Below are 15,052 nucleotides of genomic sequence, written 5' to 3' on the forward strand. Positions count from 1 at the left end.
CACCTGGAACATGAGTGGACAGCAGTGTTCCCAGGTCAGGGAGGGGGCATGTTGGAGTTCTATTAGAGAAGGTCCCAGACACCAGAAAAGAAGTTGGGACCCAGGCTCAAATGTCCAGGAAGAGGAGCAGAAAGAAACAAGGTCTACCTCAAGCTACTGGGTATACTCCTGCAAGAGTGACAAAACCACTGGCTGAGAGAGACCCGTGACCAGCTGTACCTGACAGCTCCAGGGCAGGAAAGCTGTTGTCTACCCCTGGTCATGCTGCCATGGTTGGGTGCTGATGATGGGGGATTATCTTTGAAGTCAACTAGAACAAGCCAAAGCCTGGAGGAAGACAATGTTCTCAGTGGGATACAAATAATACATGCAGCACCCATCAGAGGGCAGAGGAGCGTGAGTCCATGGCCAGCCTGGAGAACCTATGAGACCATATTTCAATCAAACAAACAGCCCCAAGCATTACCTGGGCAGAAGTCGCATTGTCCTGTTGGTGATGGTCGTGTTGGATAGATTGAGATACAGGACCCCAGGACAGCCCTCCGAAATGTGTCTCATGGATTCATCCTGCACAACAGAAGGAGAATCAGACCAAACCATCACAGGCTTTGTAATGATTCCATTATCTCTCATCTCTCTTCCTCTCCCTGAAAAACATTCATGTACAACCTGCCCCTTCATGTACCTTGTTACTACATCAAATACAAAATAGAAACTAGTCCTTCTGTTTGAAGCTCCATTGCCCCTTCCTTTTTCTTTAGAAATAAAATTTCAATACCTTACTATGACATTTCATTGAAGTCCTGCTATATGACACAAATATCACAGTGTGACTTTTGACTGTCCAGATATAGAAATGTGCTCACAAACTGGCCTGTTTTAAAGTTATTCTAAAGACTGGAATTGTAAATGCTCTAATAACTAGACTTCACTGAAAGCAAGGCCACATTTAGCCCAAGCGTGTCATCTGTTGGTGTGACTAAATCTCTGTGGCTCCGATACTGATACATTTAAAAGGCTGGACAAATTCTGACTGAATTTATGAGAGCTCAGAGATAGTCTCAATATCTCTATTTGAAAAGAGAATATAGACAATATACAGAGTGTACAGAGTGCGCAAGATCCGGTGTTGGGATTGGGACAACCATCACTGTATGTAGTGCCATACCTTAAACAGGTGCAAAACTCACCCTTGAAAACGTTAGGTGTGCTCGCAGACTGTGCACCTGCTAAAAAAGACTTTGGCGGGGGTGCAAGTGGGGTGGGGCAAGGTGGGTGAGAGAGAGAGCTGGCTTAGCCACCTGTAGAGAGGCCTCAGAAGAGGCGGGGCACGAGGAGGCACAAGGAGGTGGCTTGTGCTTCCTATGACTCCCTAGAGCTGAGTCAGCCGTCTCTCTCTGCCTTTGCCTTTGTGGAGTTGCTTGATCACCCAAACAAGCCCAGACCACTCCTGTTCTCAGTACTTAAGGGGATGCAAGACTCGTCCTTAGAGTGTTTGAACATATAACGCAAAACTGTTAGAGTGTACACACTGCTGAACGGCTTGTGAATCTGTCCGTAACCCATCCGACTCAAACTCTTCAGTGTGATTTATTTCACACAGCAAGATCAGGTATAGCCAAGCTCTTTGAGTGGGTGTCCCCCACATCTTTAAATATGAGCCTGTCTTCCAGCCTGTGTCTCAGAGGGAGAAAACAACAAGAAAGTGGAGCTGGATGAAATTACTATCCCTTTATAGATCCCAAACTTGGATGAGACTTTGATGTTCACAAACTTGATGCAGATGGCTTTGTGTTGACTTTCCTGCTAGAAGGCCAGATTCAAAGAATGCCATGCTTGTATTCATATGCAGAACTAATGTTCCCTGAGGCAAGAACTGAAAATCAACTCACATTAAAATTCCTTCTAACACCTAAAGGGATAGCTCTGACATAGCTGGTGCTAAAAATACCCATAGGAAGGATGAATCCATTTCACAATGGCCCTATTTGAATCCTCATCAGATAGCTCAAGAATATGCCAGCAAAGACTGCCATGTCTCTTGATGAAGAACCCTTATACACTTTGCTAGTAGAGAAAGAGCCCAGCCAGAAGGGAAGTAGAATCTTTTTCTCTTATGTGCTCTTTGGCCTGTCTGTTTATCCCTCGATTTCCTGGGAACACTCCTGAACATCAAGTAACTGCTTGTTCATATTGAGGCATGAGCCGCTGAGAGGACAGTTGACTGACAGAGTGAGGGCAGTGGCCTGTAGGTGGGGACCAGCTAAGTAATTTGAAGACTTCACTTCTGTATTAGGAGAAAATTAGGAGTTAATGTGGTATAAGAATCTTTGGAATTTTATGTTTATATTTTATTTACCCATAAGATGTCTTCCATCTTTGGGGGAAAATAACTTCTGCTCTGAAAATGGAAGGGTGAGCTTCATGGGAAAAATGTAAGGAGAGGAATTTCAAAGTATCCCTGGTTCTAAAGTTGGAGCCACAGTGTGGGTATAGATAGGAGCAGAAAGTAGAACTGCAGAGGGACGGAGCCCACGGTGCCAACTTGGAAGAAAATTAAGCCTATCAGTAAAAAAATGGAATTACAAGGTACTGAGAAGTTGAAAGAAAATAAGGGGTAATTTAATGGATGTGATTTCTCTTAAGGGTGTAGAAAATGTTGTAAAATTACTCGTGGCTATGGTGGCCTGATTCTATGCATATACCACAAATTATTGAAGTGTTTTCTCTGAGTAAATAGTAATATCAATTTGTTTTCATTTCTACAGTGTTATTCTTTTTTAAGTTATTTCTTCAAAAATGTATGGAAAACCCCAGTGGGGATGAAGTATGTTTTAAAGGAGGAACAAAGGTAGCCAGCCTGGGGTTGGGGAATGGGAGGGATGAGCATCATTTAGACAGACAGAAAAATGGGCTCAACGACACACTGAAATGACATTGTGGGGACCTGAGAAGAGTTAATGTTAAAACAGGGCAGATATCTGAGAAGGGACACCTGCGAACTCGAGGCATGCTGCTATGTGAAAGGTTGGGAGAAAACTCTGAGGAACCAGTATAGGCATCTTGTCACCTGAGCTAAGGGCCTTGGCCTGGTGTTGACGTGTGCTGAGCATCGTTACATGTCGGGCTTCCCTTCTGCTTTCTGTGTCTCCTCAGAAACTTGTCCCACTAGCTGGTTAGTCCCCACTGGCTTCTATAAACATGTTTGCATTTCCAGGTCCCTGTGCCTTCTAACCCGCCCTCAGCCATTTTTCTGGAAACATTAGTTTATAGCTCATTTTACCTGATTTAAACATTGGTTTATAGCTCATGCTCATTTTTCTGTATCTTGTCCAGTTCACAGCTCAGTGCAGATATATCTCTGTCCTAATATCCCACTGGGATGGTTTCCAGAAATTAATAACCCTAATTCTCAAGTCCTGGCTGCCCATGTTCAGTGCTTTTCTTACCTGCCCATTTGGGCCACTTTTCAAATGTCTGCCCATCCCATGTACTTAAATTAGTTATTTGAACCCATCCACTTATCTAGGCCCTACTTGGGGGTGATGGTGAAGGCAAGGGCAAGGAACATAGCCAGGCATGGTGGCGCACGCCTTTAACCCCAGCGCCTGGGAGGCAGAGGCAGAGAATTGCTGAGCTCAAGGCCAGCCTGGCCTACAGAGTGAGCTCAGCCTATCTCAAAAAAAGAAAAAAGAAAAAAAAAGAAAAAAGAAAAAAGAGACATCATATATGAGCAACAACGAGAAACTGCCCTGGGCATCCTGGTCCATGGTCACCAGAACTTACTGTGTGGAGTGGAACAGGATGAGGTTACAAAGGGAAGCAGACTACAAAAAGTCTCTACGGCACGCCAATGTTAAAGTAGTGTGATTTTTTTTTTCCAGTAGTGTGTGGATGATGAATGATAGAGGTGAGTTAGTCAGAGCTGCCTGTAGAAAGGGTATTGTATGCTCACAATGCAGAAGGCAGGCGTGGAGGCAGGAAAGATGAAAGGTCAGGAAGGAGGGGGTCCAGGGATACATGCTCATTTCCATCTCCTTTGGCATGGTTACCAACAGCCATGAAATCCTCCAGAATAAGCCCACCATCCTTGCAGGGACCCAGCATTTTCTGTCTCATATAAGTATGCATGAAACATAAGCACAGTTCATTTTTATGTAACCACTGAAGACTTTCCATTTGCCAGAGGCTCCACCACTGAGCACATAGCCACAAGATTAATGATAGCATTGTGCAGAGGGGTAGATGTTTTTGCCCATGTTTAATACAGTTTGCTTTTTCCATATTCAACCCCAAATGCACACAAAATATATAGTCTACCCACTGGCTCTCCAGGGTGAGGGGTTTGGACTTGCATAAACAACGATAGAATAAACTCTCATACTCACTGTGAAAGACTGGCAGTCAGAGACGTTCAACTCTTGCAAGTTTTTACAGTGGCCTAAATCAAACAAGGAGGCCATCATTAAACAACACACTGCAAACATTTAGTTTTTCCATCCTACATTCAATGCAATGAATTTTTTTCATTAAAAAGTAAAGAGACACTTTGGCAAGAAATGTGTTCTAAGTATGTGGGTTTCTCTGCTCAGGCAAATGATGTCCTTGGCTTAAAAACCCATACATACACATGTTTGTTATTGTGTGCAAAGTACAAGAAGAAGATGGAAAGAAAACACTTTTCAATTTAAAAACTACTATGTCTTTGGGGATTTTAATTTGAAGGTACTAGAAGAAAAATAATTTGTTTTGGTTGGTTGGTTGGTTAGTTTTGGATTTTGGCACTTTTTGGTACATAGCTTCTTAATTATTGTGCATGTGTGTTTATATATACATATATGGATGTATATATACATGCATGTGAATGACAAAGGTTGATAGCCAGTGTTTCTTCATGTTTTTGTTCAGGCTTCTCACTGAACTTGAAGACTGCTGATTTAGCAAGCCTAGGTATCCAGGGAGGCCTAGGGATCGTCCTGTCTCCACTTCCCCTGAACTGGAATTATAGACACCTACAACCATATCCAGATTTTATGAGAGTGTTAGGGAGTAAGCTTGGGTCCTTATGCCTGTGTGGTAAGCACCCTCTGACTTTCTGGCAGAGCCATCTTCCAGGACCTACTGTTTAGTTTTAGTAAAATATTGTATTATATCCACTTGCACACATACACAAGGATTGAGAGGACTATACCATGAGTACCTATATCTCTGCCATCTAGATTATAATCTGTATTTATACTGGCTTTATTATATGTCCATTCACTTATTGGTCCTACATTATGCATTACTTTTGATTCATTTCAAAGCATGTTGCAGAAACACTATCCCTCTAATAGTTCACATGTATAATAAGTGAAATAAACTATTTGTTAGGACTTTTTATTATTATTTATTTATTTTGGGCTTTTTGAGACAAGATTTCTCTGTATAGCCCTAGGTGTCCTGGAACTCGATCTGTAGACCAGGCTACCCTTGGACTCAGAAATCCACCTGTTTCTGCCTCCCATATGCTGGGAATTTTAAAAGCATGTGCCATCACCATTCAGTTGTTATGATTTTTTAAGTTAGATTTACATACAAATTGCACTAAGTTATAGGAAAGTGGAGACTGAGAAGGGCCATATGCCCTAATAGCTCTTGGAATACACTGCATGCCCCAGGGAAGATAAGACATGCAGACAGGCGGCTAGACAACACACTCAGCACCTTGAGAGATGCTTAGGCTTCGGAGTGGGGCCGAGGAGTGTGTGTGTGGCGGGGCACATGAATGGTGAGTGTGAGGACAGCTTGAGGCCAAGCAGTGGGAAGGCGCTCTAAGTGGGCGGGGCTTCACTAGACAGAAAAAGCTGCAGGGATGGCCCTGGCTCTCAAACTAAAATAAATCCCATTTCAATGGAGCATGCCTGCCACTAATAACCAGACAGCCCACCACTAGGACCAGACACATTATCTGTAAGAAACTAACTACTTTGGATATTTCTTCCTTTGTCAAGAAGAAAAGTCATTTCTGTCTTAAGTGATATATCCTAATAAGAAGTGCTTCCGACTATTCTTACAAAAGGAAAACAGCTCTCGAAACATGCATATCTGGGCTGGGACGGACCTCAGTCTCCCACCTGAGCTTGCCTAGCATACTCAATGCATTTGAGTTCCAGGATCATAAGCAAGCTGGGTGGCACACACCTGCAGCCCAGCTCTAGGGAGGCGGGAGGAGGAACAGAAGTTCTGGGTCATCCTTGGCTACATTTGACTCTGCCTCAAAAGGGAAAAAAATGCAGATCTTTGGATTCACCAGTAGAGTCCCCAGATAATATGTGTGGGAATAGAATAGCTACATGAGAGTAATAGATGTATTTTTAAAAACTATTTGTCATGGAAACATAGTAGCAATAAAACGGGCAAAAATCCTTGCCCAAATTCTGGGGAAATTGATTTCTAGTTAAGGAAACTGGATAGAACAAGCCACAAAAGAAGGAAACAACTTGTTAAGACAGAGCTGATGAACACTGTGGAGAACCATAAAACAAGAAAGGCAGATTGAAGTACTTGGCATGGGAGTCACAGAGAAGCCCTCGCTGTCATGGTGACATTGAGGCCAGACCTATAAAGGGGTGGCTGGGACAGTGCCACTTATTTTAAGCATTTCTAGGTCCACATTCAACATGAGTGGCTTAATGAAAAGGAGGGCATGGCTACTCCTAGGTAGAGTTGAGGAGAAGGAGGGGGTGTGTGTGGAGAGAACAGCCAGAGGGATCTAGAGCTCAGACTGAACATGGCCAACAGAAGAGACCAGGTCATGAGAGGATGGGGACTGGGGCGGTGGAGGGTGGGGGCAGAAGTGACACAGGGGCAAGAGAGGGCCAGGAGCTGAGAACCAAGAGAGAAGCCGAGAGGACAGGGAGAACCAAGACAATGCCTGGACAAAATGGCCAAGGTTATATATAAAAGAGAAGCTGGGGAAGAGAAACGAAGCGGACTGGAATCTTAAATCACAGGATGAGGAACAAGTTGGAGTGTTCACAAGGCTGAGTCCCAAGAGTTGAGAACTTCCCATGGGCCAGGTACTGAGCACCTTTCCCAGGGACCAGGAGACATCACAACTCCATTTTACAGATACTCAAGATGAGGTTGGGTGCATACAGTCCAGCAAGACGGAGAGTCTTGACTCAAACTTAAGGCCCAAACGTATGTATACTAACTAAGCCAGGCAAGTAAAAGGTAAAAAACTCTTTTGCCCACTTAAACTAGCAGGCTCAGAAAAATAAAACGAAATAAATCTGCTGTTTCTGTCATATGCTGCTCAAAATGGCTCTTTCACTATTTCTTTCTTCTGTCCCTCCTAGGAGCTCTGTGTACCCAGGCTGGGCCTCATTCTCCCCAACCTGTATTTGCTAAGGCTGTCCAAACTTGGATTTCAGAGGAAGACTGTCTTGTTCCATCTACCTGGGGCCAGCTGGATGTCAGAATGCGTGTAGTGGCCATCTTGCTTCTGTTCTGCCTTTGCAGGGCTGCTGAGCCTCGCAAGTCCAGCCCTGGTGCTTTGAGAAGCCATGGCAATCCCAGCCGCAGCCGTGGCCGGGCAGGCGGAGGCAGGAGAGGCTCCAGCCCAGTCAAACGCTACGCACCAGGCCTTCCTTGTGATGTGTACACATATCTCCACGAGAAATACCTAGACTGCCAAGAAAGAAAACTAGTCTATGTGTTACCCGACTGGCCTCAAGATTTGCTGCACATGCTGCTAGCGAGAAACAAAATCCGCGTGTTGAAGAACAACATGTTTGCTAAGTTTAAGAGGTTGAAGAGCCTAGACTTGCAGCAGAACGAGATCTCCAAAATTGAGAGTGAGGCATTCTTCGGTTTAAATAAACTTACCACCCTCTTGCTGCAGCACAACCAGATCAAGGTGTTGACAGAGGAGGCGTTCATTTACACGCCGCTCCTGAGCTACCTGCGTCTCTATGACAACCCCTGGCACTGCACTTGTGAGCTAGAAACGCTCATTTCCATGCTGCAGATTCCACGGAACCGCAATTTGGGGAACTACGCCAAGTGTGGAAGCCCACCAGCACTGAGAAATAAAAAGTTGCTGCAGCTAAAGGCCCAAGAGCTATGTGATGAAGAGGAGAAGGAGCAACTAGACCCCAAACCCCAGGTGTCGGGGATACCCACAGTTATCAGGCCGGAAGCGGACTCCACCCTGTGCCACAATTACGTGTTTCCCATACAAACGCTGGACTGCAAGAGGAAAGGTGAGCGAGTTTCTCCCCTTTTTGTTTCTGCAGGCTGTTAGGAAAGGTCTCTCCCTCCCTACATCCCATGGTGCCTGGAGATGCCTGACAGGAAACTGTCTCCAACAGTAACGGAGTGTACAGAGTTCAATTCAGGGCACTTGGTAACCAAGGAGGAGCAGCAGAAGACATACATAGCTAAGTTGGTAAAGCACCCGGTCAGCAAACCAAACCCTTGGTTCAGTCCCCAGACCCACGCATATAACCGGGCAGAGGGGCACACATCTGTAATCCCAGCACAAGAGAAGTAGAGACAAGAGGACCTGAAGTTCAGGAACATCCTTGACTACACAGTGAGTTGAAGGATAGCCTGGGCTACATGTACACTGCTACAGAACACACACTCCTAAAAATAATTCACATGCCCCCCAACAACAAAACAAAGCATAAGCAAAAGAAAGCAGGTTCAAGGCCATCATCCTCAGTTACCTGGGAGGCTGGAGGCCAGCCTGGCTTCATGACACCCTGTTTCAAAATCAGGGTCTGTGTGGGAGAGATGGCGTGGGAGCATGTACTGCTTTTCAGAGGGCCAACATTCAGTTGACAATACTCACATCGGTTCACAACCACCTACAACTCTAACTCCAGAAGAATCCGATGCCTCTGGCTCCCATGGATGTCCACCCACAAGTGTCATATACACACTGGATTAAGAAGTCAATAAATATTTACATGAAGAGAAAATAGCAGAGGATGGGGGTAGCCATGGGAGCGGGTTCATTTGTTCAGGGAAAGCTATGGCAGTAAGAAATTCCTTTAATCTTGAATCTAATTTATCTTGGATCCAGGGCAGATACCCTCTATACAAGCTGACTTATACCAATTATGTAAAGTATACATCTGTGGGGAGACATCCTCCGGGGCAAGATAGCCCAGCTCGGGCCCAGCACTGAGGCAGGCCCAGCAGTATGCCGCGGCTGCTGTCTATGCCACTCGCCCAGTCCTATGGTTTTCATGAGCTGGTGGAACCCCACATCTTAGATCTTCCCAAGTTATCCAGAGTGGATGAAAATTAAGTTATTTAAAAGTATTTTTTCTAGTATTCCCCTCATGCCTGTAAATCAGTGGTAGACTTTCCGTCGCACACAGTCCTGTGCGGCACTGTGCAAGATCTGCACAAGTGATGAACTAAGAATGAACAGGAAATTTTAGAAATGCTTATAATAAGTTAGCAAAGACTGACACTGTTGAAGAGTAATCCAAGATCTGTATCTTCTTTTGTTGTTGTTTTTTTGTTTTTTTTTTTGTTTTTTTTTTGTTTTTTTGTTGTTGTTGTTGTTGTTTTTTGAGACAGGGTTTCTCTGTTTAGCCCTGGCTGTCCTGAAACTCATTCTGTAGACCAGGCTGGCCTCGAACTCAGAAATCCGCCTGCCTCTGCCTCCCAAATGCTGAGATTAAAGGCGTGTGCCACCACTGCCTGGCTGATAAGGTCTTTATAACAAGCCCTATGACAAGACTGATGTGTTTCATTTGGGGCATGCTTTAAAGGTTTTTTGGTAATATTAACTTATAGCTAGATGTCATTGGAGCAGAGTCAGTTTGAGCATGCTAAAACACATGTCCATTCATCTTATGTGATGTCGTTTATTTGTGTCTTTGTTTGTGCTTGTTTGAGGGCCAAAGATCAGGATTGCAGAAGGGACCCTAGCAGATCCTCTCAAGATGGCTAAGAGCAGGAATTTGTTAATGTGAGAGATTAGACTGCTGGGTCCAAGAGTAAATTTGTTTGCTTTTGGTCAAATCTTGCCACTTTCTCCTTGACTCTGAAGTGGTTGTGTGGTCAGATCAGCCTGAGACAGGTAGCAGGGAGAGGTGTGCCCACAGGAGTCTTGGTGGAGCAGTGATAACAACCAGGACTGGCTAGGCTGGGCTCCTCTGACTTTGGAGAAAGTTACTTACTGAAAAATCTACCATGTGCCAGGTACCCTCCCAAGTACACATGCTGTCAGCTTTCAGGCAGTCCTGTCCCCATCTAAACATGGAAGGTGGGGAAGAAGCAGCAACAGCTTGGGAGATGCCATCAGTCAAACAAGATCTCCCAGTTAAGGAAAAGAACAAAGTTAGAAACCTTGATCACCCAAGCCAGTGCTTACCATCTTCCAGAATTAATCTGACCCTAATGCAGACAAGCTACCACCACACGAGAATGCTTTGGAGAATTCTAGAAAGCACTGGAGAATTCTAGAAGACTCAGCAGGTGCAGTTTTGACACGGCAAGGTAGGGTAGAATGTCCTCGATATCTTTATAATGAGTGCTTAGGATTTATGCTATGAAGGATGTTTTCTAAGCTTTCTTTTGGATTGCTTAGACTACAAACTGAGCCTTGGGCTAGAATCCTTCCTGTTACTGAGGTTCTGTCCCCGAGCTTAGTTGAATTTGCATTTGCTACACTGGGTGTCAAAGAGTAAAGTACATAGGATTGAGCTCACCAGTTGTCTGAGAATATTGTTATCTACATAAAAGACATGTAAGACTTCATAGCAAGACTACAAATACTGTGCTCTAAGAGGTAAGAACATTCTACAGGCAGAGGAAGGTGGATATCTGTGAGTTTGAGGCAATCCTGGACTACATAGTGAGTTCCAGGACAGCCAGGGCTATGTAGAGAGACCCTGTAGAGAGTCTCTCAACATGTTGGATTTCTCCAAAATGGGGAGGTGGTGTGAGTGAGAGTTAAATACAGGGCACTGCCTTTCTGCTTGCTAGTCTTGCTTGCTCCTTAGTCTTGCTTGCTCCTTCACCTTGCTTGCTCCTTAGTCTTGGTCTACCAGCTCCACCACCCCCGCCAATGTGCACAGTTCTTAGTTTGTCTCTTTTCCTATAAAATATTTCTCTTGGCAAACATTGGCTATAAAACATATTTTACTGCTTTCCCTTTGCAACTTACTGTTGCCTAAATATAATCTCCTAAAAATATGCCTCAAATTAATCCTCTCAGCTGCAAAACTGCAGGGAACCCATATGAGGAAGAGAGCTCATTACACATAAATTAGGCACATATAACACTGAGTCATATCTTAAAGGACAACTTGAGTTCCTCTAACTGCTAGTGACTATGTAAAATTTAGGGCCTGTATTTTCACTTTTTTAAATGTTTAGTTGATACACAGCAGTAATTCTGTGTGTTTATGAGATACAGTGTGATATTCTAATCAATGACTATGATGTTTATTGATCAGATCAGAGGAACTGATCTATCCCTTACCTTAGGCAGATATTGTTTGTGTTGTAAATGGTCAGTGTTCTCTCTTCTAGCTACTTAAGATGTACAGTTGTTGTCAACCATACTTAGCTTCCTTGCTTATACTAGCACATTAGAGCAATCCCTCCTGCCCATCTTCATCCTTTATCTGTTGACTACCCTCTCTCCATCCCCAATACTGGGCAGGCACAGCCTCTAACAGCCTCCAATTCTGGACTATATAATGAAGGCTTGTTAAGACTTTTCACAATTAACTAAAAATGTCTCACTGTGGTTTATATAAGTCCATTAATACTATTCATAGTTTATTTTTCATTTTTGTTTTATTATGAACTTCTATTTTAAGTCACATTCCTATAAGGAGAAGTCTACCTATTAAACTCCTCTTTTTGATGTCAGCATTGAACTGCCTTCCTTTGTCTCTTCAAAGCAGCAACTTAAGCAACTTTAAAACAAATGTACAGCAGTTGAAAATCATGGCTAGAATTCAAATATGACAACCTTAATCTATTCTAATTTATTTTGTCCCATAAATGGTAACCAATCTCAAATACTAAAATAACAAGAGGTCAGTAATGTTCATCTGTAGGCCCCTGATGGAGTGTACCAATGTTTTTGATGGATGCCATATATATATTACATAAAACATAGAATTTCAGGAAACCTAAAGCATGCCACCACGGGGTGGGCACTAGCCGTGACATTAGTGAAGAAAAGCCACTGTCAACTGCTCCCAGCCCTAAATAGTGCTTTCATAAGTGACAAAGCTGGCTTACAGAAGCTGTCGCTGGAGGTTGCATGGGCAGTACTAGTTCATAGCTCAAGCCACAAGCCACCATGCAATGGTATCTCTTCCTTCAAGACTGGGCATATCCACTCTACCAAGCGTTTACTCATGCCTGTGTGTGCTCCCTTCCCAGTATCAGATCCTCCCCGAGCTCTATGCAAGAACACCACACAGGGAATGCAAGCAGGGAACTTGCAGTCTGGAGTCTTCTAAGGAGGGAATTCAGCCTTTCCCAACGGACTAGCAGTGACTCAGATGTGTGCAAGAGACTGACTTGAGCCAACTCAACCACATAGCCCTCAAAGATCACTATTTTTGCCTTAAACATCTGACAGCAAGAAAAAAAATAGCTTTATTCATGGAACCACAGGCATTTTACCAACACAACTTAGCCTTTCAAAGGGAATAAGTATATGACTGGTTGAAAGGCACATTTATGCCATGTTGAGGTGACTGGATTTGCCAGAAACACATGAAAGTATGAGTTCTAAAGCCAATTTTAGCTTCGCGTTTACCAGAATAGTTTACTAATTTGACTTTGAAAGCTAGGAAAAATTAGATAGATAAATTGGCTCCAGCTGCTTCTGAAGTCAATTTTCCCCCAATTTTAATAATTAAAAAGAAATTTTAATTTCTGATAAACAAGCTTATATGTTTCTCTTTAACTACCAAGTCTTCAAATTATTTCTGAAGCTGCTGACAACCAAAAGCATACTAAATGGGAAAATGATGTGAGGAAAGGTTCTCAATTTCCTCTTCATAGTAAGGTTTGGTTGGCAGAGGAGCAGAGCTCAGAGCTGATAGTAGATACAGCATCTCCTAAGGTGTTGGTCAACAATGAGGTCCACAACGGCAGCCTCAGAGGTGGAAGCAGGGGGATCAGTTGTTCCAGACCTTCCTTGTTCAAATCACAGCAAGTTCAAAGTCAGGTCCTATCTCAAGCCTTCTCCCTCCCCTACCTCAAAACATTTGAATTCATGGTAAATGTGAGCTCTGGATATATGACATGTGTTCTAGAAATGAAGACATTGATGAAGTGCCATTTTGATGTGAGGAGATATGTACTTGTCCGTTCTCTATTGGGGGCACACAGCTCGAATCAACATTGTAACTCATTCAAATTCAAGCAAAAAAAAAAAAAAAAGAATTTTTTTTCTCCCCGTTACAACCAATGAAGTTTCCTGTTTGTTTCTAGGTCATGCTAGGAAAACTCTTGGTTTGCATTTCCTGCTACTTGTGGATGTAATTTCCATTCGGGAGTTTGCTGACAACTCCAAAGTTGTCCTTTTCTAGCACCCACAAACCCATTGCTTAAGTTGGGCTTCAGGGTATTCTTATAAACATCTTTCTACCCAATGATTTGCGGCTAACCCACTTTTGGCTTGTTTTACAGTGGTTTTTCTGTCATCTATTCTCAAGGCTGGTCTAGTAGGCAGGTTCCAGACTATAGGCTTTCTAGAACTGAGGGGGTGCTGGCTCTGCTGACGGGAATGCCCAGTACCCTCTAAAGGACATTGGCTTTGACTTACTGACTGCCTGTGACCTCTTCCTCTCCCACATATGTGGGGGTTCTAGACAAGTGAACAGCACATGAAACAGAAGGCCAAAACAGATAGACAACATAGCAATAGTGGATTAAGTGCTAAGTTAGCATGTTTAAATTGTGACCATGTTACTATGGGCAAATAATGTAACTTCTTTGTGCCCCCATTTTTACATCTGTAAAAGGAAGTTAATAATGGGATGTATACAGTTCTCATTTAATTTTGTTAAGAGTGCCTAGATCAGGAGTACATAGATAGGAAGGGCCCAACAAGAAAGGGAAAGAAATTCAAGGAAGTTTGACTCAAGAGGGTGTACTAAGAAATCTAGAAATGAACTGCAATATCATCCCATTAAAGACAGGGGTTGGAACATAGCTCAGTCACAAAAGTGCTTGCCACGAAGGCATGGGGTCCGGAGTTCAATCCTTAGTAGCCACGTAGAAAGCTGGGTATGATCAAACATGCCTATAATCTCAGCCCTAGGGAAGCAGAAATGGGCAGATCCCAGGGGCTCACTGTCCAGCCACCCTATCCCAATCAGCAAGCCCAGGTCTTAGTAAGAGACCCTATCTCAAAACAAACAAACAAAAAAAGTAGATATTTCCTGAGGAAGAGCAGCTGAGGTTGACTTCCAGCCTTCACAATCATGCACATGTACTTCCAAAAGGTGTACATACATACACACATATATACAAAGGCCACAGAATCTGGATCATTAAGAGGAAAGAAAAACTAAGTCCAAGTTACTACATTGTAAATATTCCTGGGGCTAAGAAATCATAAATCCCAAGTTGTTGTTTTAATATTTCATTACTATTTTGTTAGACATATTCACAATTCAACCATTTTATACCAAAAGCAACAGTGTGGATAAGTGAATGCCACCTTTCATAAATGTGTTTTATGGTTTCTGGTTCTAAGAATTTCTGCTTCCTCTGAAAGCCCTTGGGCCACCCTACTCTTTGGATGTCAGTCAGGCTGGCCATTTTGTTGTTGCTTCACAAGAACAAGTCTGTTTCCCACTAGAGGCTCCAACTGCCTTGCTAAGGACTAAAGGGCAGGTCTCACAGTAAAATATAACACAGGAGTGAGTGTGGTTTTGAAAAGCATGATTTAGAGATAGAAAATAAATAGTAGAAGCAAAGTTGAGGTGAGCCTTGGTTTCCTCTTACCTCTGAGGTCATAGCCCTGGCTTCCTCTTACCTCTGAGGTCATAGCCCTGGCTTCCTC

General features: G+C 43.4%; 2 protein-coding genes across 2 annotated transcripts in view; one reads left to right on the top strand and one right to left on the bottom strand.

Moving 5' to 3' along the window:
- The window catches only part of Fbxl13 (F-box and leucine rich repeat protein 13), a 192,677-nt gene that overhangs the window by 81,314 nt on the left and 96,311 nt on the right, over positions 1-15,052 (bottom strand). Inside the window, exons 10-11 of the mRNA XM_031380084.1 lie at positions 4,389-4,441; positions 467-567 (exon numbers count right to left, since the gene is read on the bottom strand). Coding sequence (XP_031235944.1) covers positions 467-567; positions 4,389-4,441 — 154 coding nt within the window. The remainder of the gene's footprint in view (positions 1-466; positions 568-4,388; positions 4,442-15,052) is intronic.
- The window catches only part of Lrrc17 (leucine rich repeat containing 17), a 32,288-nt gene that overhangs the window by 10,221 nt on the left and 7,015 nt on the right, over positions 1-15,052 (top strand). The window contains exon 2 of the mRNA XM_031380085.1: positions 7,344-8,249. Coding sequence (XP_031235945.1) covers positions 7,466-8,249 — 784 coding nt within the window. The 5' untranslated portion in view covers positions 7,344-7,465. The remainder of the gene's footprint in view (positions 1-7,343; positions 8,250-15,052) is intronic.

This window comes from Mastomys coucha, unplaced genomic scaffold (assembly GCF_008632895.1).
Source record: "Mastomys coucha isolate ucsf_1 unplaced genomic scaffold, UCSF_Mcou_1 pScaffold19, whole genome shotgun sequence".
Lineage (NCBI taxonomy): Eukaryota > Metazoa > Chordata > Mammalia > Rodentia > Muridae > Mastomys > Mastomys coucha.